The 27,902-nt window shown below is 44.6% G+C and overlaps 4 protein-coding genes across 7 annotated transcripts in view; 3 read left to right on the top strand and 1 right to left on the bottom strand.

The window, feature by feature from the left end:
- ttc24 (tetratricopeptide repeat domain 24) overlaps positions 1 to 24,964 on the bottom strand; it is a 112,966-nt gene extending 88,002 nt beyond the window's left edge. For all 3 annotated transcript variants that reach the window (XM_089118188.1, XM_089118189.1, XM_089118190.1), the window contains exons 1-5: positions 24,732 to 24,964; positions 23,291 to 23,578; positions 22,921 to 23,122; positions 21,739 to 21,945; positions 19,700 to 19,828 (exon numbers count right to left, since the gene is read on the bottom strand). In XM_089118188.1, the coding sequence (XP_088974314.1) occupies positions 19,700 to 19,828; positions 21,739 to 21,945; positions 22,921 to 23,122; positions 23,291 to 23,578; positions 24,732 to 24,926 (1,021 nt within the window). In that variant the 5' untranslated portion in view covers positions 24,927 to 24,964. The remainder of the gene's footprint in view (positions 1 to 19,699; positions 19,829 to 21,738; positions 21,946 to 22,920; positions 23,123 to 23,290; positions 23,579 to 24,731) is intronic.
- Positions 593 to 5,925, top strand: LOC148977087 (uncharacterized). 2 transcript variants are annotated; one of them, XM_089118107.1, is made up of 4 exons: positions 593 to 688; positions 773 to 822; positions 904 to 1,815; positions 1,912 to 5,925. In XM_089118107.1, the coding sequence occupies exons 1-4, from the start codon at positions 660 to 662 to the stop codon at positions 5,847 to 5,849; spliced, it is 4,929 nt and encodes a 1,642-aa protein (XP_088974233.1). In that variant the 5' UTR covers positions 593 to 659; the 3' UTR covers positions 5,850 to 5,925. The 2 variants fall into 2 exon arrangements, with proteins under 2 accessions (XP_088974233.1, XP_088974232.1); XM_089118106.1 differs by having other exon boundaries at positions 904 to 5,925.
- On the top strand, positions 7,719 to 12,409 carry LOC120491209 (uncharacterized). The gene is made up of 3 exons (XM_089118105.1): positions 7,719 to 7,848; positions 7,932 to 7,981; positions 8,063 to 12,409. The coding sequence occupies exons 1-3, from the start codon at positions 7,820 to 7,822 to the stop codon at positions 11,791 to 11,793; spliced, it is 3,810 nt and encodes a 1,269-aa protein (XP_088974231.1). The 5' UTR covers positions 7,719 to 7,819; the 3' UTR covers positions 11,794 to 12,409.
- On the top strand, positions 14,153 to 19,061 carry LOC148977086 (uncharacterized). The gene is made up of 4 exons (XM_089118104.1): positions 14,153 to 14,307; positions 14,391 to 14,440; positions 14,522 to 18,172; positions 18,760 to 19,061. The coding sequence occupies exons 1-4, from the start codon at positions 14,279 to 14,281 to the stop codon at positions 18,996 to 18,998; spliced, it is 3,969 nt and encodes a 1,322-aa protein (XP_088974230.1). The 5' UTR covers positions 14,153 to 14,278; the 3' UTR covers positions 18,999 to 19,061.
- Positions 24,965 to 27,902: the final 2,938 nt, after the last annotated feature.

The following is a 27,902-nucleotide window of genomic DNA, read 5'->3' as shown; positions in this document are numbered from 1 at the left end:
GTATTTATTCATGACAAGTCTGAAAGAAAATTACCAGGGTACTCTAGTTTTCAAACAGTTTCAATAAAGACAAAAAGATATTTGTATTTTCGCATTTGAGAATTGCAGATTGCAAGAGTTTTGCAACTCCTAAAGATACTCCAAACAAACCTGTTGATTGGTTAACACAACATAAAGCCATAAGTCCAAATTTGAAAGAAAAAACATTTATAACATCTGTTATCATTGAACAAAATAGATTTTGATATGAAAATATATACGGCCGCTTGACCAAATCAATGCTAAGATTTTAAACAGTGATCATTCTAATGCTTCTTTAAATGTTAAAATGTATTCTCAATGAATAAAAACATAATTTTAATTAATCCCCAAAAAGTATTTTGTGTGCTGTCTTTTTGTCCAGTAATCATAATATAAAAAAACAACTCTATCTTTAATGAAATGGCAGCTGTCATGATAGTTGCAACACCTGAACTTAATAATTGAGTATTACATGTTCCCATGACAACTGATTGTAGAGAAACAATTGGGAAATGGCAGTTGCTGGCACTATAAAGAGTCCGTCAAGCAACACTAATACGTGTTGGTGGTCAAGAATGTTTTGTATGAATTTTCACTGGTGTTGTTGAGGTGGTTAGTTGTTGTATTTTTGTTTGGCCATGGAGGGTACCACTAGCCGACTCTTAAGGTATGTTGAAAAATTGTAGTATTTGTTAACAAGTGGCATTCATCTAACATGTTTTAATTTTTTGTTTTGTTTTTTCGTCTACAGTTTTTCCTTGGCACTTCTCAGTCTTTGTGTCTGTGACCACTTTGGAAGTGGTAAGGTTTATCCAGGCAAGTTCTATAATTCGCATTTGTTAACGTGTCTGATTCTTTCTTTCCTTTTTTATGTTCTTCTAGTTGGTGGCTTTGTCAGGAGTGGTTATCCTGTTTACCATGAGGCTGGTTTCCCCATGCGGGATATGAAGCCACGAAGTTCCTACAGCTGGTATGGGGCTGATGTATCAAATCCCATCAGTCCTCTAAGACCAAGGAGTAACACTTACAGTGCTGCACAAGTTAAGGGTGTGTATAGCAGTGCAAGCTATAGTCCACAAAATGGCTCTGACCCTGATGCTAGTAGTCAACTTCAAGGATCTCTGATATCTTCAGCTGGTAGTGACAGTCTCGTTTCTGGTTCTGTGACCACTGAAATGGGTGCAAGTATGCCCATTGAGTCTCTACCTGGGCCAACACCGCTCAACTATCAAACTGTAATACAGTCTAGTAATGAGTCTGTGGTGTCTAGTAGCCAGCAAATAGTGCAGAACAGCTCCCAGTCCAGTGGCCAACAAGTGGAAGGCAGCTACCAGTCTGCAGTGCAGCCCATCTTCAAGCCTCAGAGAAGTAGACTTCAAGTTGTTTCCAAGTTATTTTCTGGTAACGGGCCAGTCCAGATGTCAAGTTCTACCTTTTTGGTCAAGCCTTTGCAGCAGCGAAATGAGTTTTCACAACCCAGGTATCAGTTAGGGCAAGCCAGATTTGGATATGGACTTGTGCCATTACTGAGTGGCCAGCAACTAGTGCAGTCACGTGATGGTTCCACAGTTCAGCCTAGTGGTGTGCAGCTAGCACAGGCAAGATACCAACTTGTGGCTCAGCCTAGCCTCCAACAGTCATCTCAAGCCAGCAGCCAGAACTCTGAACAAGCTGTATTGCAATCTGTGGACCAGTCCAGTGGCCTACAATCAGCCCAAGCCATCTCTCAGTCTGTGGACCAGTCTGGCATCCAACAACCAGCCCAAGCCAGCTCAGAATCTGTTGAACTGTCAGGTAGTCTGCTGTCAGCCCAAGCCAGCTCTCAGTCTGTGGACCAGTCTGGCATCCAAGAGCCAGCCCAAGCCAGCTCACAATCTGTTGAACTGTCAGGTAGTCTGCTGTCACCCCAAGCCAGCTCTCAGTCTGTGGACCAGTCTGGCATCCAAGAGCCAGCCCAAGCCAGCTCTCAATCCGGTATCCAAGAGCCAGCCCAAGCCAGCTCACAGTCTGTTGAACTCTCAGGTAGTCTGCTGTCAGCCCAAGCCAGCTCTCAGTCTATGGACCAGTCTGGCATCCAAGAGCCAGCCCAAGCCAGCTCTCACTCTGTGGATCAGTCTGGCATCCAAGAGCCAGCCCAAGCCAGCTCACAATCTGTTGAACTGTCAGGTAGTCTGCTGTCAGCACAGGCCAGCTCACAATCTGTGGACCAGTCTGGCAACCAACAACCAGCCCAATTCAGCTCACAGTCTGGCCTGCCGTCAGCACAAGCCAGCTACCAGTTTGTACCCCAGCTTGGTTTCCAAAGACCAACACAAACTGGCTACCAGTCTGTTAATGGCCTCAGTGGTCTGCAGTCAGGACAAGCCCGCTACCAGTCTTCGTCCCGGCCCAGCGGTCTGCAGTTAGGACAAGCCCGCTACCAGTCTTTGTCCGGGCCCAATGGTCAGCAGACAGTACAAGCCCGCTACCAGTCTGTGTCCCAGCCCAGTGGCCTGCAGTCAGCCCAAGCCAGGTACCAGTCTGTGTCCCAGTCCAGTCGTCTGCAATCAGGACAAGCCAGCTACCAGTCTGTGTCCCAGCCCAGTGGGCAACAAGTGGAAGGCAGCTACCAGTCTGCAGTGCAGTCCATCTTCAAGCCTCAGAGAAGTAGACTTCAAGTTGTTTCCAAGTTATTTTCTGGTAACGGGCCAGTCCAAATGTCAAGTTCTACCTTTTTGGTCAAGCCTTTGCAGCAGCAGCGAAATGAGTTTTCACAACCCAGGTATCAGTTAGGGCAAGCCACATTTGGATATGGACTTGTGCCATTACTGAGTGGCCAGCAACTAGTGCAGTCACGTGATGGTTCCACAGTTCAGCCTAGTGGTGTGCAGCTAGCACAGGCAAGATACCAACTTGTGGCTCAGCCTAGCCTCCAACAGTCATCTCAAGCCAGCAGCCAGAACTCTGAACAAGCTGTATTGCAATCTGTGGACCAGTCCAGTCGCCTACAATCAGCCCAAGCCATCTCTCAGTCTGTGGACCAGTCTGGCATCCAAGAGCCAGCCCAAGCCAGCTCACAATCTGTTGAACTGTCAGGTAGTCTGCTTTCACCCCAAGCCAGCTCTCAGTCTGTGGACCAGTCTGGCATCCAAGAGCCAGCCCAAGCCAGCTCACAATCTGTTGAACTGTCAGGTAGTCTGCTGTCAGCCCAAGCCAGCTCTCAGTCTGTGGACCAGTCTGGCATCCAAGAGCCAGCCCAAGCCAGCTCACAATCTGTTGAACTGTCAGGTAGTCTGCTTTCAGCCCAAGCCAGCTCTCAGTCTGTGGACCAGTCTGGCATCCAAGAGCCAGCCCAAGCCAGCTCACAATCTGTTGAACTGTCAGGTAGTCTGCTTTCAGCCCAAGCCAGCTCTCAGTCTGTGGACCAGTCTGGCATCCAAGAGCCAGCCCAAGCCAGCTCACAATCTGTTGAACTGTCAGGTAGTCTGCTTTCAGCCCAAGCCAGCTCTCAGTCTGTGGACCAGTCTGGCATCCAAGAGCCAGCCCAAGCCAGCTCACAATCTGTTGAACTCTCAGGTAGTCTGCTGTCAGCCCAAGCCAGCTCTCAGTCTGTGGACCAGTCTGGCATCCAAGAGCCAGCCCAAGCCAGCTCACAATCTGTTGAACTCTCAGGTAGTCTGCTGTCAGCCCAAGCCAGCTCACAGTCTGTGGACCAGTCTGGCAACCAACAACCAGCCCAATTCAGCTCACAGTCTGGCCTGCCGTCAGCACAAGCCAGCTACCAGTTTGTACCCCAGCTTGGTTTCCAAAGACCAACACAAACTGGCTACCAGTCTGTTAATGGCCCCAGTGGTCTGCAGTCAGGACAAGCCCACTACCAGTCTTTGTCCCGGCCCAGCAGTCTGCAGTTAGGACAAGCCCACTACCAGTCTTTGTCCCGGCCCAGCAGTCTGCAGTTAGGACAAGCCCGCTACCAGTCTTTGTCCCGGCCCAGCAGTCTGCAGTTAGGACAAGCCCGCTACCAGTCTTTGTCCCGGCCCAGCAGTCTGCAGTTAGGACAAGCCAGTTACCAGTCTGTGTCCCAGCCCAGCGGTCCTCAATCAGCCCAAGCCAGGTACCAGTCTGTGTCCCAGCCCAGTGGTCCGCAATCAGGACAAGCCAGCTACCAGTCTGTGTCCCAGCCCAGCGGTCCTCAATCAGGCCAAGCCAGCTACCAGTCTGTGTCCCAGCCCAGCGGTCTACAATCAGGCCAAGCCAACTACCAGTCTGTGTCCCAGCTCAGTGGTCCGCAATCAGGACAAGCAAGCTACCACTCTGTGTCCCAGCCCAGCGGTCCTCAATCAGCCCAAGCCAGGTACCAGTCTGTGTCCCAGCCCAGTGGTCCGCAATCAGGACAAGCCAGCTACCAGTCTGTGTCCCAGCCCAGCGGTCCTCAATCAGGCCAAGCCAGCTACCAGTCTGTGTCCCAGCCCAGCGGTCTACAATCAGGCCAAGCCAACTACCAGTCTGTGTCCCAGCTCAGTGGTCCGCAATCAGGACAAGCAAGCTACCACTCTGTGTCCCAGCCCAGCGGTCTACAATCAGGCCAAGCCAACTACCAGTCTGTGTCCCAGCTCAGTGGTCCGCAATCAGGACAAGCAAGCTACCACTCTGTGTCCCAGCCCAGCGGTCTACAATCAGGCCAAGCCAACTACCAGTCTGTGTCCCAGCTCAGTGGTCTGCAATCAGGCCAAGCCAACTACCAGTCTGTGTCCCAGCCCAGTGGCCTGCAGTCAGCCCAAGCCAGGTACCAGTCTGTGTCCCAGCCCAGCGGTCTACAATCAGGCCAAGCCAGGTACCAGTCTGTGTCCCAGCCCAGCGGTCTGCAATCAGGCCAAGCCAGGTACCAGTCTGTGTTCCAGCCCAGTGGTCCGCAATCAGGACAAGCCAGGTACCAGTATGTGTCCCAGCCCAGTGGTCCGCAATCAGGACAAGCCAGCTACCAGTCTGTGTCCCAGCCCAGTGGCCTGCAGTCAGCCCAAGCCAGGTACCAGTCTGTGTCCCAGCCCAGCGATCTACAATCAAGCCAATCCAGGTACCAGTCAGTGGCCCAGCCCAGCAGCCTGCAGTCAGCCCAAGCCAGGTACCAGTCATTGCAACAGCTCAGCGGTCTGCAATCAGGACAAGCCACGTACCAGTCTGTGTCCCAGCCCAGCGGTCTACAATCAGGCCAAGCCAGGTACCAGTCTGTGTCCCAGCCCAGCGGTCTACAATCAGGCCAAGCCAGGTACCAGTCTGTGTCCCAACCCAGCGGTCTGCAATCAGGCCAAGCCAGCTACCAGTCTGTGTCCCAGCCCAGTGGTCCGCAATCAGGACAAGCCAGCTACCAGTCTGTGTCCCAGCCCAGCGGTCTGCAGTCAGCCCAAGCCAGGTACCAGTCTGTGTCCCAGCCCAGTGTTCAGCAATCAGGCCAAGCCAGGTACCAGTCTGTGTCCCAGCCCAGTGGTCAGCAATCAGCCCAAGCCAGCTACCATTCTCTGTCCCAGCCCAGTGGTCTGCAATCAGGACAAGCCAGGTACCAGTCTGTGTCCCAGTCCAGTGGTCAGCAATCAGCCCAAGCCAGCTACCAGTCTATGTCGCAACAGTCGAGATTCAAGGTCTCTCCTAAGCCAGAGCAGTCAATTTACATGTCTCTTTCCAGTCTTGGTTCCAAACCTGTGGAGCAACCCAGAAAAATACCACTTCAAGCTTTGAGTCTGATGCAGTCTGTCCAACCTGGCTTTCAAGATCCAGCACCTCTGCACTCTCAGACTGCTCATAAGCATTTGTCTCCAGGCATATTGAGGTTGTTGCAACAAGTGAAGTCATAGCTGAATACTCTGCCTTGTTTTCTTCATTTAGTGTTTGCTTTTGTTTTTGAAAAAATAAACAAACCTGTGACCTCAAGTGTCTACTAGGAGTCTTCCTTTTGTTTGTATTTCATTAGCATGACTTCCTTTGTTTAACAATCTGCTTTGTTCTCTACTACTTTTACACCTGGAGAAGTTTTGCTTGATCAGATCAAAAAAGTGCATGCTTAAACTGGTGTAAAGGTGTCTAATATGTTTAGCTTATTCACTTTCAACAAATTCCAGAGGTAGTGGAATGCATTTAACTAGATTACTTCCAGAGTGTAAATGCTCATGTGTTTGTCTGTTCAAATGGCAATGAATGACCAACTGACCCAATTCATTAACATTATGGGTGGCAGTCTTAACAGAGGCATAGGTAGGTGGCTTCTTGGGGGGGGGGGGGCCTACCAGTGGCTGTAGTAGGGAGGGCTTCCAACCTCAAAAAGAAAAAGCCCCTTATGAATGTTTCAAAAGCATGGTAAATTTTATTAATATACTTAAATATGCTGAAGTAGTTCATGTCCAGTTCATGGTTATCTGTGCCTTAAAGTGAAAGTAGCATAAAACTCTGCTCGAATATGTACATTAGTCTTTACTATAGTATTTTGTACTTGAATACTGAAAGTATTTTACCATAAATTTCAGCCTATACTTGAAATCTGATTCTTTAATTTGTATCTTTGTTCCAATGTGTTTATTTGGACTATTGTAATTAGCTCATAAGTGTCTTTATTTACCATTATTTATTCAAATGTTTATAAGCTCCTTAGTGTTGAGCCCTTTGTGTTTATATTTATTTCCTATTAAGACCTGGGTCTGTATTCATAAAGAATCTTAATGAAAAGTGTAGCTCCTAGTGACAAAATTCAAAGAAAATTCTTAGAAATGTGGTCGTTTACTCTTAAAATAAAAGAATGTAAGTCAGAAAGCATATTAACCCTTAAAAGATGTTTTAAGGTCAAAATTGTTAGGAGCACGGACAAAGACTTTAAGAGGCTTAAGACTTTCTTTAGTCTTTACCTTACTCGGAGTTGCTCTCAGATCGGTCCCAAATCACTCTTAAACTGAGACTACTAGGTAAAAGAATTAAAGCTAAATTAAGTGTTATCTCAAAGGATTCTTAGAATCTTTATGAATACGGGCCCTGGTCTTTTTGTTATAAAATAAAGTTGTCCATTCAGCTGAATACAAAAAATAAATAAATGAAACCTGATGGGGGTCTCACCTGAACACAGCTTTCACCACAGGAAAGCTAACAAGAATAGTCCTGCCAGATTTTTATGTTGACATGTATTTATTCATGACAAGTCTGAAAGAAAATTACCAGGGTACTCTAGTTTTCAAACAGTTTCAATAAAGACAAAAAGATATTTGTATTTTCGCATTTGAGAATTGCAGATTGCAAGAGTTTTGCAACTCCTAAAGATACTCCAAACAAACCTGTTGATTGGTTAACACAACATAAAGCCATAAGTCCAAATTTGAAAGAAAAAACATTTATAACATCTGTTATCATTGAACAAAATAGATTTTGATATGAAAATATATACGGCCGCTTGACCAAATCAATGCTAAGATTTTAAACAGTGAGCATTCTAATGCTTCTTTAAATGTTAAAATGTATTCTCAATGAATAAAAACATAATTTTAATTAATCCCCAAAAAGTATTTTGTGTGCTGTCTTTTTGTCCAGTAATCATAATATAAAAAAACAACTCTATCTTTAATGAAATGGCAGCTGTCATGATAGTTGCAACACCTGAACTTAATAATTGAGTATTACATGTTCCCATGACAACTGATTGTAGAGAAACAATTGGGAAATGGCAGTTGCTGGCACTATAAAGAGTCCGTCAAGCAACACTAATACGTGTTGGTGGTCAAGAATGTTTTGTATGAATTTTTACTGGTGTTGTTGAGGTGGTTAGTTGTTGTATTTTTGTTTGGCCATGGAGGGTACCACTAGCCGACTCTTAAGGTATGATGAAAAATTGTAGTATTTGTTAACAAGTGGCATTCATCTAACATGTTTTGATTTTTGTTTTGTTTTTTCGTCTACAGTTTTTCCTTGGCACTTCTCAGTCTTTGTGTCTGTGACCACTTTGGAAGTGGTAAGGTTTATCCAGGCAAGTTCTATAATTCGCATTTGTTAACGTGTCTGATTCTTTCTTTCCTTTTTTATTTTCTTCTAGTTGGTGGCTTTGTCAGGAGTGGTTATCCTGTTTACCATGAGGCTGGTTTCCCCATGCGGGATATGAAGCCACGAAGTTCCTACAGCTGGTATGGGGCTGATGTATCAAATCCCATCAGTCCTCTAAGACCAAGGAGTAACACTTACAGTGCTGCACAAGTTAAGGGTGTGTATAGCAGTGCAAGCTATAGTCCACAAAATGGCTCTGACTCTGATGCTAGTAGTCAACTTCAAGGATCTCTGATATCTTCAGCTGGTAGTGACAGTCTCGTTTCTGGTTCTGTGACCACTGAAATGGGTGCAAGTATGCCCATTGAGTCTCTACCTGGGCCAACACCGCTCAACTATCAAACTGTAATACAGTCTAGTAATGAGTCTGTGGTGTCTAGTAGCCAGCAAATAGTGCAGAACAGCTCCCAGTCCAGTGGCCAACAAGTGGAAGGCAGCTACCAGTCTGCAGTGCAGCCCATCTTCAAGCCTCAGAGAAGTAGACTTCAAGTTGTTTCCAAGTTATTTTCTGGTAACGGGCCAGTCCAGATGTCAAGTTCTACCTTTTTGGTCAAGCCTTTGCAGCAGCGAAATGAGTTTTCACAACCCAGGTATCAGTTAGGGCAAGCCAGATTTGGATATGGACTTGTGCCATTACTGAGTGGCCAGCAACTAGTGCAGTCACGTGATGGTTCCACAGTTCAGCCTAGTGGTGTGCAGCTAGCACAGGCAAGATACCAACTTGTGGCTCAGCCTAGCCTCCAACAGTCATCTCAAGCCAGCAGCCAGAACTCTGAACAAGCTGTATTGCAATCTGTGGACCAGTCCAGTGGCCTACAATCAGCCCAAGCCATCTCTCAGTCTGTGGACCAGTCTGGCATCCAACAACCAGCCCAAGCCAGCTCAGAATCTGTTGAACTGTCAGGTAGTCTGCTGTCAGCCCAAGCCAGCTCTCAGTCTGTGGACCAGTCTGGCATCCAAGAGCCAGCCCAAGCCAGCTCACAATCTGTTGAACTGTCAGGTAGTCTGCTGTCACCCCAAGCCAGCTCTCAGTCTGTGGACCAGTCTGGCATCCAAGAGCCAGCCCAAGCCAGCTCTCAATCTGGTATCCAAGAGCCAGCCCAAGCCAGCTCACAGTCTGTTGAACTCTCAGGTAGTCTGCTGTCAGCCCAAGCCAGCTCTCAGTCTATGGACCAGTCTGGCATCCAAGAGCCAGCCCAAGCCAGCTCTCACTCTGTGGATCAGTCTGGCATCCAAGAGCCAGCCCAAGCCAGCTCACAATCTGTTGAACTGTCAGGTAGTCTGCTGTCAGCCCAGGCCAGCTCACAATCTGTGGACCAGTCTGGCAACCAACAACCAGCCCAATTCAGCTCACAGTCTGGCCTGCCGTCAGCACAAGCCAGCTACCAGTTTGTACCCCAGCTTGGTTTCCAAAGACCAACACAAACTGGCTACCAGTCTGTTAATGGCCTCAGTGGTCTGCAGTCAGGACAAGCCCGCTACCAGTCTTCGTCCCGGCCCAGCGGTCTGCAGTTAGGACAAGCCCGCTACCAGTCTTTGTCCGGGCCCAGTGGTCAGCAGACAGTACAAGCCCGCTACCAGTCTGTGTCCCAGCCCAGTGGCCTGCAGTCAGCCCAAGCCAGGTACCAGTCTGTGTCCCAGTCCAGTCGTCTGCAATCAGGACAAGCCAGCTACCAGTCTGTGTCCCAGTCCAGTGGTCTGCAATCAGGACAAGCCAACTACCAGTCTGTGTCCCAGCCCAGTGGGCAACAAGTGGAAGGCAGCTACCAGTCTGCAGTGCAGTCCATCTTCAAGCCTCAGAGAAGTAGACTTCAAGTTGTTTCCAAGTTATTTTCTGGTAACGGGCCAGTCCAAATGTCAAGTTCTACCTTTTTGGTCAAGCCTTTGCAGCAGCGAAATGAGTTTTCACAACCCAGGTATCAGTTAGGGCAAGCCAGATTTGGATATGGACTTGTGCCATTACTGAGTGGCCAGCAATTAGTGCAGTCACGTGATGGTTCCACAGTTCAGCCTAGTGGTGTGCAGCTAGCACAGGCAAGATACCAACTTGTGGCTCAGCCTAGCCTCCAACAGTCATCTCAAGCCAGCAGCCAGAACTCTGAACAAGCTGTATTGCAATCTGTGGACCAGTCCAGTGGCCTACAATCAGCCCAAGCCATCTCTCAGTCTGTGGACCAGTCTGGCATCCAAGAGCCAGCCCAAGCCAGCTCACAATCTGTTGAACTGTCAGGTAGTCTGCTGTCAGCCCAAGCCAGCTCTCAGTCTGTAGACCAGTCTGGCATCCAACAACCAGCCCAAGCCAGCTCACAATCTGTTGAACTGTCAGGTAGTCTGCTGTCACCCCAAGCCAGCTCTCAGTCTGTGGACCAGTCTGGCATCCAAGAGCCAGCCCAAGCCAGCTCACAATCTGTTGAACTGTCAGGTAGTCTGCTTTCAGCCCAAGCCAGCTCTCAATCTGTGGACCAGTCTGGCATCCAAGAGCCAGCCCAAGCCAGCTCACAATCTGTTGAACTGTCAGGTAGTCTGCTTTCAGCCCAAGCCAGCTCTCAATCTGTGGACCAGTCTGGCATCCAAGAGCCAGCCCAAGCCAGCTCACAATCTGTTGAACTCTCAGGTAGTCTGCTGTCAGCCCAAGCCAGCTCTCAGTCTGTGGATCAGTCTGGCATCCAAGAGCCAGCCCAAGCCAGCTCACAATCCGTTGAACTGTCAGGAAGTCTGCTGTCAGCCGAAGCCAGCTCACAGTCTGTGGACCAGTCTGGCAACCAACAACCAGCCCAATTCAGCTCACAGTCTGGCCTGCCGTCAGCACAAGCCAGCTACCAGTTTGTACCCCAGCTTGGTTTCCAAAGACCAACACAAACTGGCTACCAGTCTGTTAATGGCCCCAGTGGGCTGCAGTCAGGACAAGCCCACTACCAGTCTTTGTCCCGGCCCAGCAGTCTGCAGTTAGGACAAGCCCGCTACCAATCTTTGTCCCGGCCCAGCAGTCTGCAGTTAGGACAAGCCCGCTACCAGTCTTTGTCCCGGCCCAGCAGTCTGCAGTTAGGACAAGCCAGTTACCAGTCTGTGTCCCAGCCCAGCGGTCCTCAATCAGCCCAAGCCAGGTACCAGTCTGTGTCCCAGCCCAGTGGTCCGCAATCAGGACAAGCCAGCTACCAGTCTGTGTCCCAGCCCAGCGGTCCTCAATCAGGCCAAGCCAGCTACCAGTCTGTGTCCCAGCCAAGCGGTCTACAATCAGGCCAAGCCAACTACCAGTCTGTGTCCCAGCTCAGTGGTCCGCAATCAGGACAAGCCAGCTACCAGTCTGTGTCCCAGCCCAGCGGTCTACAATCAGGCCAAGCCAACTACCAGTCTGTGTCCCAGCTCAGTGGTCCGCAAACAGGCCAAGCCAACTATCAGTCTGTGTCCCAGCTCAGTGGTCAGCAATCAGGACAAGCCAGCTACCAGTCTGTGTCTCAGCCCAGCGGTCTACTATCAGGCCAAGTCAACTACCAGTCTGTGTCCCAGCTCAGTGGTCCGCAATCAGGCCAAGCCAACTACCAGTCTGTGTCCCAGCCCAGTGGCCTGCAGTCAGCCCAAGCCAGGTACCAGTCTGTGTCCCAGCCCAGCGGTCTACAATCAGGCCAAGCCAGGTACCAGTCTGTGTCCCAGCCCAGCGGTCTGCAATCAGGCCAAGCCAGGTACCAGTCTGTGTTCCAGCCCAGTGGTCCGCAATCAGGATAAGCCAGGTACCAGTCTGTGTCCCAGCCCAGTGGCCTGCAGTCAGCCCAAGCCAACTACCAGTCTGTGTCCCAGCTCAGTGGTCCGCAATCAGGCCAAGCCAACTACCAGTCTGTGTCCCAGCCCAGTGGCCTGCAGTCAGCCCAAGCCAGCTACCAGTCTGTGTCCCAGCCCAGTGGTCTACAATCAGGCCAATCCAGGTACCAGTCAGTGGCCCAGCCCAGCAGCCTGCAGTCAGCCCAAGCCAGGTACCAGTCATTGCAACAGCTCAGTGGTCTGCAATCAGGACAAGCAAGGTACCAGTCTATGTCGCAACAGTCGAGATTCAAGGTCTCTCCTAAGCCAGAGCAGTCAATTTACATGTCTCTTTCCAGTCTTGGTTCCAAACCTGTGGAGCAACCCAGTAAAATACCACTTCAAGCTATGAGTCTGATGCAGTCTGTCCAGCCTGGCTTTCAAGATCCAGCACCTCTGCACTCTCAGACTGCTCATAAGCATTTGTCTCCAGGCATATTGAGGTTGTTGCAACAAGTGAAGTCATAGCTGAATACTCTGCCTTGTTTTCTTCATTTAGTGTTTGCTTTTGTTTTTGAAAAAATAAACAAACCTGTGACCTCAAGTGTCTACTAGGAGTCTTCCTTTTGTTTGTATTTCATTAGCATGCCTTCTTTTGTTTAACAATCTGCTTTGTTCTCTACTACTTTTACACCTGGAGAAGTTTTGCTTGATCAGATCAAAAAAGTGCATGCTTAAACTGGTGTAAAGGTGTCTAAAATGTTGAGCTTATTCACTTTCAACAAATTCCAGAGGTAGTGGAATGCATTTAACTAGATTACTTCCAGAGTGTAAATGCTTATGTGTTTGTCTGTTCAAATGGCAATGAATGACCAACTGACCCAATTCATTAACATTATGGGTGGCAGTCTTAACAGAGGCATAGGTAGGTGGCTTCTTGGGGGGAGGGGGGCCTACCAGTGGCTGTAGTAGGGAGGGCTTCCAACCTCAAAAAGAAAAAGCCCCTTATGAATGTTTCAAAAGCATGGTAAATTTTATTAATATACTTAAATATGCTGAAGTAGTTCATGTCCAGTTCATGGTTATCTGTGCCTTAAAGTGAAAGTAGCATAAAACTCTGCTCGAATATGTACATTAGTCTTTACTATAGTATTTTGTACTTGAATACTGAAAGTATTTTACCGTAAATTTCAGCCTATACTTGAAATCTGATTCTTTAATTTGTATCTTTGTTCCAATGTGTTTATTTGGACTATTGTAATTAGCTCATAAGTGTCTTTATTTAACTCCTTAATGTTGAGCCCTTTGTGTTTATATTTATTTCCTATTAAGACCTGGGTCTGTATTCATAAAGAATCTTAATGAAAAGTGTAGCTCCTAGTGACAAAATTCAAAGAAAATTCTTAGAAATGTGGTCGTTTACTCTTAAAATAAAAGAATGTAAGTCAGAAAGCATATTAACCTTTAAAAGATGTTTTAAGGTCAAAATTGTTAGGAGCACGGACAAAGACTTTAAGAGGCTTAAGACTTTCTTTAGTCTTTACCTTACTCGGAGTTGCTCTCAGATCGGTCCCAAATCACTCTTAAACTGAGACTACTAGGTAAAAGAATTAAAGCTAAATTAAGTGTTATCTCAAAGGATTCTTAGAATCTTTATGAATACGGGCCCTGGTCTTTTTGTTATAAAATAAAGTTGTCCATTCAGCTGAATACAAAAAATAAATAAATGAAACCTGATGGGGGTCTCACCTGAACACAGCTTTCACCACAGGAAAGCTAACAAGAATAGTCCTGCCAGATTTTTATGTTGACATGTATTTATTCATGACAAGTCTGAAAGAAAATTACCAGGGTACTCTAGTTTTCAAACAGTTTCAATAAAGACAAAAAGATATTTGTATTTTCGCATTTGAGAATTGCAGATTGCAAGAGTTTTGCAACTCCTAAAGATACTCCAAACAAACCTGTTGATTGGTTAACACAACTTAAAGCCATAAGTCCAAATTTGAAAGAAAAAACATTTATAACATCTGTTATCATTGATCAAAATAGATTTTGATATGAAAATATATACGGCCGCTTGACCAAATCAATGCTAAGATTTTAAACAGTGAGCATTCTAATGCTTCTTTAAATGTTAAAATGTATTCTCAATGAATAAAAACATAATTTTAATTAATCCCCAAAAAGTATTTTGTGTGCTGTCTTTTTGTCCAGTAATCATAATATAAAAAAACAACTCTATCTTTAATGAAATGGCAGCTGTCATGATAGTTGCAACACCTGAACTTAATAATTGAGTATTACATGTTCCCATGACAACTGATTGTAGAGAAACAATTGGGAAATGGCAGTTGCTGGCACTATAAAGAGTCCGTCAAGCAACACTAATACGTGTTGGTGGTCAAGAATGTTTTGTATGAATTTTTACTGGTGTTGTTGAGGTGGTTAGTTGTTGTATTTTTGTTTGGCCATGGAGGGTACCACTAGCCGACTCTTAAGGTATGATGAAAAATTGTAGTATTTGTTAACAAGTGGCATTCATCTAACATGTTTTGATTTTTGTTTTGTTTTTTCGTCTACAGTTTTTCCTTGGCACTTCTCAGTCTTTGTGTCTGTGACCACTTTGGAAGTGGTAAGGTTTATCCAGGCAAGTTCTATAATTCGCATTTGTTAACGTGTCTGATTCTTTCTTTCCTTTTTTATTTTCTTCTAGTTGGTGGCTTTGTCAGGAGTGGTTATCCTGTTTACCATGAGGCTGGTTTCCCCATGCGGGATATGAAGCCACGAAGTTCCTACAGCTGGTATGGGGCTGATGTATCAAATCCCATCAGTCCTCTAAGACCAAGGAGTAACACTTACAGTGCTGCACAAGTTAAGGGTGTGTATAGCAGTGCAAGCTATAGTCCACAAAATGGCTCTGACTCTGATGCTAGTAGTCAACTTCAAGGATCTCTGATATCTTCAGCTGGTAGTGACAGTCTCGTTTCTGGTTCTGTGACCACTGAAATGGGTGCAAGTATGCCCATTGAGTCTCTACCTGGGCCAACACCGCTCAACTATCAAACTGTAATACAGTCTAGTAATAAGTCTGTGGTGTCTAGTAGCCAGCAAATAGTGCAGAACAGCTCCCAGTCCAGTGGCCAACAAGTGGAAGGCAGCTACCAGTCTGCAGTGCAGCCCATCTTCAAGCCTCAGAGAAGTAGACTTCAAGTTGTTTCCAAGTTATTTTCTGGTAACGGGCCAGTCCAGATGTCAAGTTCTACCTTTTTGGTCAAGCCTTTGCAGCAGCGAAATGAGTTTTCACAACCCAGGTATCAGTTAGGGCAAGCCAGATTTGGATATGGACTTGTGCCATTACTGAGTGGCCAGCAACTAGTGCAGTCACGTGATGGTTCCACAGTTCAGCCTAGTGGTGTGCAGCTAGCACAGGCAAGATACCAACTTGTGGCTCAGCCTAGCCTCCAACAGTCATCTCAAGCCAGCAGCCAGAACTCTGAACAAGCTGTATTGCAATCTGTGGACCAGTCCAGTGGCCTACAATCAGCCCAAGCCATCTCTCAGTCTGTGGACCAGTCTGGCATCCAACAACCAGCCCAAGCCAGCTCAGAATCTGTTGAACTGTCAGGTAGTCTGCTGTCAGCCCAAGCCAGCTCTCAGTCTGTGGACCAGTCTGGCATCCAAGAGCCAGCCCAAGCCAGCTCACAATCTGTTGAACTGTCAGGTAGTCTGCTGTCACCCCAAGCCAGCTCTCAGTCTGTGGACCAGTCTGGCATCCAAGAGCCAGCCCAAGCCAGCTCTCAATCTGGTATCCAAGAGCCAGCCCAAGCCAGCTCACAGTCTGTTGAACTGTCAGGTAGTCTGCTGTCAGCCCAGGCCAGCTCACAATCTGTGGACCAGTCTGGCAACCAACAACCAGCCCAATTCAGCTCACAGTCTGGCCTGCCGTCAGCACAAGCCAGCTACCAGTTTGTACCCCAGCTTGGTTTCCAAAGACCAACACAAACTGGCTACCAGTCTGTTAATGGCCTCAGTGGTCTGCAGTCAGGACAAGCCCGCTACCAGTCTTTGTCCGGGCCCAGTGGTCTGCAGACAGTACAAGCCCGCTACCAGTCTGTGTCCCAGCCCAGTGGCCTGCAGTCAGCCCAAGCCAGGTACCAGTCTGTGTCCCAGTCCAGTGGTCCGCAATCAGGACAAGCCAACTACCAGTCTGTGTCCCAGCCCAGTGGGCAACAAGTGGAAGGCAGCTACCAGTCTGCAGTGCAGTCCATCTTCAAGCCTCAGAGAAGTAGACTTCAAGTTGTTTCCAAGTTATTTTCTGGTAACGGGCCAGTCCAAATGTCAAGTTCTACCTTTTTGGTCAAGCCTTTGCAGCAGCGAAATGAGTTTTCACAACCCAGGTATCAGTTAGGGCAAGCCAGATTTGGATATGGACTTGTGCCATTACTGAGTGGCCAGCAATTAGTGCAGTCACGTGATGGTTCCACAGTTCAGCCTAGTGGTGTGCAGCTAGCACAGGCAAGATACCAACTTGTGGCTCAGCCTAGCCTCCAACAGTCATCTCAAGCCAGCAGCCAGAACTCTGAACAAGCTGTATTGCAATCTGTGGACCAGTCCAGTGGCCTACAATCAGCCCAAGCCATCTCTCAGTCTGTGGACCAGTCTGGCATCCAAGAGCCAGCCCAAGCCAGCTCACAATCTGTTGAACTGTCAGGTAGTCTGCTGTCAGCCCAAGCCAGCTCTCAGTCTGTAGACCAGTCTGGCATCCAACAACCAGCCCAAGCCAGCTCACAATCTGTTGAACTGTCAGGTAGTCTGCTGTCACCCCAAGCCAGCTCTCAGTCTGTGGACCAGTCTGGCATCCAAGAGCCAGCCCAAGCCAGCTCACAATCTGTTGAACTGTCAGGTAGTCTGCTTTCACCCCAAGCCAGCTCTCAATCTGTGGACCAGTCTGGCATCCAAGAGCCAGCCCAAGCCAGCTCACAATCTGTTGAACTGTCAGGTAGTCTGCTTTCAGTCCAAGCCAGCTCTCAGTCTGTGGACCAGTCTGGCATCCAAGAGCCAGCCCAAGCCAGCTCACAATCTGTTGAACTGTCAGGTAGTGTGCTGTCACCCCAAGCCAGCTCTCATTCTGTGGACCAGTCTGGCATCCAAGAGCCAGCCCAAGCCAGCTCACAATCTGTTGAACTGTCAGGTAGTCTGCTTTCAGTCCAAGCCAGCTCTCATTCTGTGGACCAGTCTGGCATCCAAGAGCCAGCCCAAGCCAGCTCACAATCTGTTGAACTCTCAGGTAGTCTGCTGTCAGCCCAAGCCAGCTCACAATCCGTTGAACTGTCAGGAAGTCTGCTGTCAGCCCAAGCCAGCTCACAGTCTGTGGACCAGTCTGGCAACCAACAACCAGCCCAATTCAGCTCACAGTCTGGCCTGCCATCAGCACAAGCCAGCTACCAGTTTGTACCCCAGCTTGGTTTCCAAAGACCAACACAAACTGGCTACCAGTCTGTTAATGGCCCCAGTGGTCTGCAGTCAGGACAAGCCCACTACCAGTCTTTGTCCCGGCCCAGTAGTCTGCAGTTAGGACAAGCCCGCTACCAGTCTTTGTCCCGGCCCAGCAGTCTGCAGTTAGGACAAGCCCGCTACCAGTCTTTGTCCCGGCCCAGCAGTCTGCAGTTAGGACAAGCCCGCTACCAGTCTGTGTCCCAGCCCAGTGGCCTGCAGTCAGCCCAAGCCAGGTACCAGTCTGTGTCCCAGCCCAGCGGTCTACAATCAGGCCAAGCCAACTACCAGTCTGTGTCCCAGCTCAGTGGTCCGGAATCAGGACAAGCCAGCTACCAGTCTGTGTCCCAGCCCAGCGGTCTACAATCAGGCCAAGCCAACTACCAGTCTGTGTCCCAGCCCAGTGGCCTGCAGTCAGCCCAAGCCAGGTACCAGTCTGTGTCCCAGCCCAGCGGTCTACAATCAGGCCAAGCCAGGTACCTGTCTGTGTCCCAGCCCAGTGGTCCGCAATCAGGACAAGCCAGCTACCAGTCTGTGTCCCAGCCCAGCGGTCTACAATCAGGCCAAGCCAACTACCAGTCTGTGTCCCAGCCCAGTGGCCTGCAGTCAGCCCAAGCCAGGTACCAGTCTGTGTCCCAGCCCAGTGGTCTACAATCAGGCCAAGCCAACTACCAGTCTGTGTCCCAGCTCAGTGGTCCGCAATCAGGACAAGCCAGCTACCAGTCTGTGTCCCAGCCCAGTGGCCTGCAGTCAGCCCAAGCCAGGTACCAGTCATTGCAACAGCTCAGTGGTCTGCAATCAGGACAAGCCAGGTACCAGTCTGTGTCCCAGCCTAGCAGTCTGCAATTAGGACAAGCCAGCTACCAGTCTAATAATAATAATAATAATTCATCACATTTATATAGCGCCTTTCTGGACACTCAAAGCGCTTCACATAGAGGGGGGAATCTCCTCAACCACCACCAGTGTGCAGCATCCACCTGGATGATGCGACGGCTGCCATAGTGCGCCAGAACGCTCACCACACACCAGCTTACTGGTGGAGAGGAGACAGTGATGAAGCCAATTGGTATATATATATGGGGATGATTAGGAGGCCATGATGGACAGAGGCCACTGGGCAAATTTGGCCAGGATGCCGGGGTTACACCCCTACTCTTTCGAAAGACATCCTGGGATTTTTAATGACCACAGAGAGTCAGGACCTCGGTTTAACGTCTCATCCGAAGGACGGTGCTCTTTTGACAGTATAGTATCCCCATTACTATACTGGGGCGTTAGGACCCACACAGACCACAGGGTGAGCACCCCCTGCTGGCCTCACTAACACCTCTTCCAGCAGCAACCTGGCTTTCTCAGAAGGTCTCCCATCCAGGTACTAACCAGGCTCAGCCCTGCTTAGCTTCAGTGGGCAACCAGTCTTGGGCTACAGGGTGATATGGCTGCTAAGGTAGTCTATGTCGCAACAGTCGAGATTCAAGGTCTCTCCTAAGCCAGAGCAGTCAATTTACATGTCTCTTTCCAGTCTTGGTTCCAAACCTGTGGAGCAACCCAGTAAAATACCACTTCAAGCTATGAGTCTGATGCAGTCTGTCCAGCCTGGCTTTCAAGATCCAGCACCTCTGCACTCTCAGACTGCTAAAAATAAGCATTTGTCTCCAGGCATATTGAGGTTGTTGCATCAAGTAAAGTCATAGCTGCATACTCTGCCTTGTTTTCTGAACTTGTTTTTTAAATAATAAACAAACCTGTAGCCTCAAGTGTCTACTGGGAGTCTTCATATTCTTTGTACTTCATTAGCATGACTTCATCTTTGTTTAACTTAATCTGCTTTGTTCTCTCCTACTTTTACACCTGGAGATGAGTTTTGGTTGGTCAGATCAAGTGTAAGCTTAAAAACAGGTGTAAAGGTGTCAAGGATGTTTTGAGCTTATTCCCTTTCAACAAATTCCAGAAAGTAGTTGCAAATGTTTGTGTTCAAATGGCCATGAATGACCAACTGACCCAATGGCTTAACATTATGGAATTGGATGCAACATCTCATTGTTGTCTTGAATTGTTTGCTACATTCTTTGCACCTAGCTGATCTGATGTTAATAAACCCAGATGAAAGAACGTATGGCATGGTTGCTCCTGTCATGTTACATGGGATTTCCATTATAACTTCTGTTTACAAGCAATATATGAACATATGTAATCAAAGGGTCCAAAGTACTTGACATGTAGGGAAGTGTCATGCAGATATTATGAAACTTTTCAAATATAACCCGTTCTTTAAAACTTGAGTCGACTTTAAAATATTCATAAGTCCTGTTTATTGAGTCCAAGTGAAGTCTTTTAAAGTGTGACTTGAGTCTGAGTCTCTAACTTGAGTACCCATTTCTTGTGTGTACAGTACCGGTATCTCTGAAGGCCTGTTGAGCATGTATGTAACTCTCCCACGCCTCCTCCAGCTCATCCAACTCCACCAGAGCAAAACCCAGATTGCTGAAACACCGACCCTGAGCCCCACGGCTTCCCAGAGAACCTGCGGACACGATCTGTTCAGATGCACGATATTACAGGTGCACCAGAAATAATCATTATACGTTCATGCACCTCCATCCACCCAGCTGACAAAAATATGTTCTGAACTAAGTGTTTTTAAAATGTTTTTTTAGGGCTGGGCAATATATTGATATATTTTTAAATGCGTTAAGGAATTAGACCATATCGCATATATCGATATAGTTCAATATGCGCTGTGATCCTTGCTCCGAGCAAGCTGCTGATCCGGAGCTCTCTGCACCTCTCCCCGCGTGTGAAACTGCGCTGCAGAAGCCCAGCCGCAAGCCATCGGCAACCCGAAACATAACGTTTTCATCCACTATATTCCAAGACTTCTAAAGTCATTCGATTGCATAATGTGAGGTAAAAATTTTATATTTAAGTTGTTAATTTAAAGTTAATGGAAACTCATCTCTCCTCAGTCATTCTCCATTCAGCATTCACACAGCGCGTCGCCTTCGGTTACGACAGTAACACGACGACACTCTCTTCAAGATCAATGTTCCCACTATTATACTTTATTTGTAGATAAATGTCTATGGTTTGCATAAAATGACATTCTCTTGCTGGAGTTTACTGCGCTTTCTAAATCATATTCTTTTCTCCCAGGTGTCTGTTAGATTACAGCACTGGAGTAGAGAGCACTATGAATTGTTTTTCATGAGCACTGTAACTGAAATTTAAAACTGTTAAAAGAAACTAACTTTTAAATATGAAGCGTTGCATGCTGTGACTTCGTGCTGCTTCAAGTGCATCATTTTGCACACGGGATGCGCATAATCGATCTGCTGCTCTTAATTAGACCCTTTCATATTGTAATTCCTAGGCTGCGTTCCAGTCCACTTTTAGACACGCACCTGCAAACGTCCTTAAGCACTTCCCCTCGGGGGAATCCCTGCCACCATTTTGAAGTGTGTTCCAATGTTACTTTTTGAATGTTACTTTTGAATGTTACTTTTTGAATGTTACTTTTGAATGTTACTTTTTGAATGTTACTTTTGAATGTTACTTTTTGAATGTTACTTTTGAATGTTACTTTTTAAATGTTACTTTTTAAATGTTACTTTTGAATGTTACTTTTTGAATATTACTTTTGAATGTTACTTTTTGAATATTACTTTCGAATGTTACTTTTGAATGTTACTTTTTGAATGTTACTTTTGAATGTTACTTTTTGAATGTTACTTTTGAATGTTACTTTTTAAATGTTACTTTTTAAATGTTACTTTTGAATGTTACTTTTTGAATATTACTTTTGAATGTTACTTTTTGAATATTACTTTTGAATGTTACTTTTGAATGTTACTTTTTGAATGTTACTTTTGAATGTTACTTTTTGAATGTTACTTTTGAATGTTACTTTTTAAATGTTACTTTTTAAATGTTACTTTTGAATGTTACTTTTTGAATATTACTTTTGAATGTTACTTTTGAATGTTACTTTTTAAATGTTCTCTGAACTTTCAAAACAAGTTAGACGAACATCCAACTAAAGGTTTCAGTTAAAAACTTTCTATGGTTGATGTTAAATAAATAAATAATGTTTTGAGCTAATGTTTTGAGAACATTGTTAGAGACCATCATTGACTATAAAGCATATTTTATTGGAATATCCTGCTTTAAATGATAGTTTTATTTAGAAACTTCATAATTTTTTATTTTTTCATATTATTGGAAGACAAATGTTTTGAAATGTATATATTTTAGGTCCTATAACAATTCTTTAATAATGTTGTTCTGTGGGGTTATTTTTTATGTAATCACTCAATATGAGCACGTCAATGAGTTTAGATGCATGATAGTACAGATGGAACAAAAAATAATTGCATTGCATTGACTTTTTACTGTGTGTATATAATTATGCATATTCTTCTGCTGTGTGTGTCTCACCGTGGAGCGCCGCTGCCTCTCGGTGGAACCGCACAGCCTGCTGGTACTGACCCAGAGTGTTGTGGACAGCACCCAGATTCTGCAGAACCACCGCCAGTCTGTGCGGTTTACACGCGACCAGAGGAAGAGCCTGCTTGTAACACTCGGACGCTTCGGAGAACAGCCTCATCTGAGAGAAACTCAAGCCCACGTCGTTCAGCAGCTTCCCTGCAACACAGGTGAGGATCACTTCATGCAACAGAATAATTAAGTGTCAAGCTATTTTTGATTTTTTTTCCCTAAATGTAACAAACAAGTATTCATTACTTCAATGAGCTCATTGTGTCTGCGTTAAATAATTACTTTATTTAAATAAATACATTTCTAGCTATCTGTGACTTTGTATATGTACATTCCTAAAATACACAACTTAGCTTGTAAACTGTAAACTGTAGTAGGGACTCATGCACTTTCTGTGAAGCTGCTTTAAAATTATGTTTATTGTGAAAGCGCGATACCAAAAACGTGAATTGAATCATGTCACATTAATTGATATAAAAACAGGAAAGTAACAGAATCAGTGATGCAAACTTCATCAAATAAGAGACAAACTCAGCTCTACAGAAGAAGAGAGAGTCATTATTCAGATCCAGCTCTGTTCTCATCTGATCAGTGCCGTCAGATCAACAATTTTACTACATGTGAAGTGCCTTCTTCTAAGTTGTTGGGAACAATAGTTAACCTATGATTTTTTTCATGATATTTTGTGACTTTTATCAAAGTCACAAAATTTTCGACACGCTGTTTTGTTGTGGCATTTACAAAATTTCTCATTTCTATAAACAAATTATGGTCTTTATGGGTCCATTTCAGTCACATATTTTCATGTTTAAATGCAGCTACAGAGTAATTTCAAGCTCATGTTTAGCAGTGAATCTAATGGAAAAACTGAACGATTTGGGGCTAATACATTGCATTTTAATGGCGCAGCAGAATTTGAAGCATCGTATGAAGTCGTACACAGTCGTAAACTGCTAAATCTGATGTTCTTTCTCAGTATTTATTGTTTTCCGGAATATCGCTACATAAATATTGGGGTTCATTTTCATGCAAAATAATGTCACAAGGCAAAAAATCACATAAAGGTGCTAAAATGAGATTAGTATACATCACTAATCGATCATACTGAAGCACACACACTACCCAGCGTCTCCTGGTCGGGTATGTCGGCGCTCATCTCCAGGCTGTCTGTCAGCACGCTGATGATGTCATCGGTGGTGTTGTGGCCGCTCTTCAGCATGAATTTCCCAGCATCCTTCAGTGCCAGTGCAGACGCAGGAGTGTTCCCTGCTGCTCTGTAGCTCTCAGCAGCTCGCCGGAAACTCGCCGCCGCCTCGTCCCACTCCTGCAACACACACACACACACACACACACACAGGTTTGTTCTGTTATAGGACTAACTGCATTGTTTCACTCACAATCTAGAGGACTAAGTAAATGCAGGAACACAGGACCAAACACAGCTCGATAAAATGATTGACTACAGGTGAACTTTAAAGGTTTTTTCTTTTACCTTCCTCTTCATGTGTGAGCGAGCGAGTCTGACGCAGGTTTCTGCCTCGGCGCCGGCGTCTCCCTGCGAGCGGTACAGTTGCGCGGCCTGATGATATCTGTGTGTGGCCTGCGTGTGCTCTCCTAGCGCCTCGTGAGCCGCGGCCCGGTTAAACTGCAGGTCAGCGATGCGCTCGCCTCGCTCTCCCGATCGGGACAGCACCTCGAGCCCCTTCTGAGGATCACCCGCCTCCACGAGTGCAGCGCCCAGGTTCAACACACACGTCCTCTGAAGACTCTTCTCTCTGAGCTGAATAAGAGCGTCAAGGATATTTGTTATGTTTCTATGGCTGGTATGAGAGGATTTGGCTCTATACTGTATATAGAGAGAGCCAAATCAAAAATTATTCAGACCACACACTGTGAAAAAACATTGATGCTTTAACTTAAAAAAGTAAGTAACCTGGTTGCCTTAAAATTTTAAGTTCATTGAACTGGAAAAAGTGAGTTAATAAGTTAGTTAAAAAAGTGAGTTAATAATAATTTATAAGTTGATTAGACAAAAGAAAAAATGTTGTGATTACTACACTGTAAAAAAAATATTGTTGGTTTAACTTAAAGTAAATAACCTGCCTTGAAATTTTAAGTTGATTAAACTGGAAAAAGTGAGTTAATACAATGAAGGAGATTAATTTAACCATCTGAAACTCAAAATAATAAGTTATCTCAACTAAATAAATTATTATAAAGTTGAATATGAATATAAAAAATATGTTGTGATAACAAATCTTGAAAATATTTTTTTACTGTGCAGATATACTTTTTGATATTGTTCTACATTTCTGTAAGTGAGGAGAGCAAAATAAAGTAGTAAAGTTAATAATAGTAATATATATTAAAGCCGATAAATAATGTATTCTGTCCTTCAGCTGAGATGCTTCAGATGCGCACTGTTCGACGTGATGGTTTTGAATAGCTTGAAATATGATTGAAATCACTTTTAAAAAAGGAAAATACAGTTCAGTGCAACACGTGCAGCGCAAATCTGTCATACAGGCTACATACAAATATAACGAGAACATTATAATTGTGTGTTTGGGACATGGCTTTAATGGGGAGACTTTTGTTTTTTGTAATCACGCACTCAAAAATTATATACAAATTTGGATATAGATTTATCGGCTAATATATCCGTTCAAATATAAAAATAAAGAATTATCAGTATCGGACAAAATTTTCCTAATATTTTGTATTTCCTGTAAATGTGTCAGTAACTAATGTCAATCACAGGTGCATGATTTGATCAAAAAAATTCCTGGTAAAGTTGACCTAATAAAAATGATATGAATCGGAAGTCTCAAGTGTTGCACTGCAATATGACAGGTGGCTCATTAAAAGAATATGTACATTAATTGTGAAGTCATTTTTGCTTTCAGGTTGAGTTTGCATGATTCCCGTAGTACCGTAGTGGCGGCTCTCAGCGCGCTCCTGAAGCGCCTCAGCGCGGCGGGATAGTCTCGGTTCTGCAGCGCTGCGTGTCCGTCTGCGGTCAGTCTCTCGATCTCCACCTGAGCTTCTGTTCCCAGCACATCAGATCTGCTCCTCTGGCTCCTCTTCGGCTCACCCGCGTCTCTGAGCGGAGACCCATCCGAGGCCATGAACTCAGCGGAGATCACAGGTGCGGGAACACACGAGGCTCAGCCTGAGACAGCTTTAGATGACACAGAGCATCTTTACAGAGGTAACAGGAAATGATGCAACAGAGTTTGTGTCTAGAAGAGAATAGCATCACAGTCCAGCTTAAGTCAGTTCAGTGATGCTTCATTTTGTTATAAAAAAGTTATTAATTTAGTTCATTTATATATATGTATATATATATGAAGAGTTCAGATGCAAAAGCCTCTAAATGCCATTTGAAATTTTCTTCTTTAATGATGATTTTTGTCGAACTTGTATATTTAAGTTCAGTAATTTCACTTAAATAACAATTAATAGGTAATTATCATTGCCATTTAAGTGAAATCACTGAACTTAAATATACAAGCTTGACAAAAATCATCATTAAAGAAGAAAATTTCAAATGGCATTTAGAGGCTTTTGCATCTGAACTCTTCATATATATATATAGCTGCTCTGGATATGTCATCCTCCAGCTCAGTTCAGGATATCAATAATATTGTTGGATATTAAATTAAATGCAAGCCATAGCCAAAGCCAACACATGAAAACCATTATAATTTCAGTCAATTCAAGGTGTATGAAAGAAAAAAGAGAATTAAATGCCCGTTACTAAAGTTACTGTGTTCAACTCACTTGTGTAAACTATAAACAATTGCGGAAATAATTAGATGTATGACATATCTGGGAAAATATCACATCTATTAATGCGTTCCTGAAGCATCGACACTGTCATGGGTTCGATTCCCAAGGGATGCATGATCTGATAAAACCAAAGTCCTTTGTGTAAAAGCATTGGCTGAATGCACGAATGAGTTAATAGAAATTATTTTTACATGCTACTTTTATAATGAAATATATTTGATGTGATATTGAAGCTTTTTAAAGTAAAGTAAATTGTACCCAGGAGGACTGACTAAGTTAAGAACCCAGACGGCAACCCAGTGTCGGCCCGGATCCGGCCCACGTACGCCTTGAGTCCACATGTACCAGACGTGGGCCGGATCCGGGCAATGTTGCCGTCTGGGGAAAATAAATCATCAGATATCCCAGCCATAACAGGGAACGTATCAGAACGTTTTGTCAAGGTTCTCCCAAAGTTATGAACAAACGTTCTTCCAGGAACAGAACATTCCTTCAAGTTATTTGGTTCTCAAAACATTACACAAAACATTATTTACCCAGCAAACACAGAACGTTCAAACATTAGTATTTGGTTCCCGTTAGTTTTTATAATTCTAGGAACTTTAATTATTAGGTTATGCTTATGCTGTATTTTACCTTTCCAAACTTTGCAAAAAATGTTGTGTAATGATACAGAGCTCTTAAATTAGTCTGTTTAATACACTGTAGAAATTATATCAATCAAAATGCATTATAATGATCAGATATGCCACATTATAGATTTAAAAATATTAAGCCAGGGTTAAGCATAAATGGTTTGTTTATATCGCGCTTACAGAAAGCCGCGAACTGGGCTAATTTAAATATTTACGTGGCTATATGTTGTTATTTCTGAGAAGAAAACTTTCCTGGCTAACCAAAAACTAACTTAACCTTAAAAAAATTACGTTTTTGGAATGAAAAATCGTTAGCATCAGAACGTTTTAGATTCACGTGTTTTCTAATTGTTTCAGAACATTCAAAAGTAACGTTCCCTTGTTATGTTTGCAAAATTATGAAATAGAATTTTTGCATAACCAAGAAAAAAATGTTCAACGAACTTTCAGAAATAACATTTACATAACTTACATGTTAACGAAACCTTCTTGGAACAAATGTTGTTCTTCTTGAACAGTTTTAAAGTGTGTGTTAATGACACTTCACTAATGAATCATTCATCAGTCTTCTAGAGTGTCACTATGAACACACAGTTACCACAGCAAACTAAACCCTCATTACACACACAGTTACACCGAATATAAAGAATAAGCTCCACAAAACTCGAGTAAACAATATAATATAGTGAATAAGACTAGAACAGAGGTTCTCCACACTCATTTCCCGAGTTAAGAAACGAACTTACTCCCATCAGAGCGGCCCTCTCCGTCGTCGGGGATACGCGCCATATTTGATGATGGTCCGGTCCTTTACAGTCATGTCGTAATATTGGAGCTGAGCTGATGATGTATAAACAGGTGAGGAGACAGACAGGTGTCTCTCTCCGTGTGTGCACACCTGATCACATGTTTACACCCGTGTCTATGGAAACGGCAGTGATGTGGTTTCACCTGACCATCAACATTCACCTAAAATAGCCTAATATTTGAAACAGGCTACTTTTCTCTTTTATACATATGTGATATTAGGTTATCAAGAACTATTGCTCAAAGGATGCTGGTATACATTTTATTTTAGTTTTTATGTAAATTTCAATGTAAAATTGCACATTGCTTAAGAAAGAGATTAAAATGTGCATTGATGTCAAAATCTAAAAGTAGCAAAGCAGTTAAAACAACTGCAATGTGCTCTTCATTTAACATTTTCATATGATAATACTGATCATAATATATCGTAATAGGCCTATGTGTACCCTCTGTTCTTTTTTGGTCCCTTTTTTTCTTTTTATTTTGTAATTTCTATTGTATTATTGTGTTTTGTTTTCTGATGTAATATAAAAGTAACCCATGTACATGCTATTTGTTGAAAATAAAGCATTTTGGGTTTTTTTTTAAAATAAAATATAGCCTATGTTTTACCTTCAAATAATCTCCAGAAAAGAAAATCTCTGTCTCACCAAAAAATAAATAAATGGAATATAATAAAAAATAGCAATTCTGTTCAAACGTAATGTGATTTATACACATAACACAGACTAGCTCATAGATATCATAGCGGTCTATGGACTCGCTGGTTTGCTGTTAGAAACTCGTATACACTACAATACCCATGACACACCGCGAATCACCCTATCGTCATCAAGTGGGCGGAGCCGTGTGGGAGCCAATGAGAAGCGG

This window comes from Pimephales promelas, chromosome 12 (assembly GCF_988280905.1).
Source record: "Pimephales promelas chromosome 12, fPimPro1.hap1.1, whole genome shotgun sequence".
NCBI classification, from domain to species: domain Eukaryota; kingdom Metazoa; phylum Chordata; class Actinopteri; order Cypriniformes; family Leuciscidae; genus Pimephales; species Pimephales promelas.
Note: the sequence above shows the minus strand (reverse complement) of the source record. Positions and strands in the feature narration are given on the sequence as shown.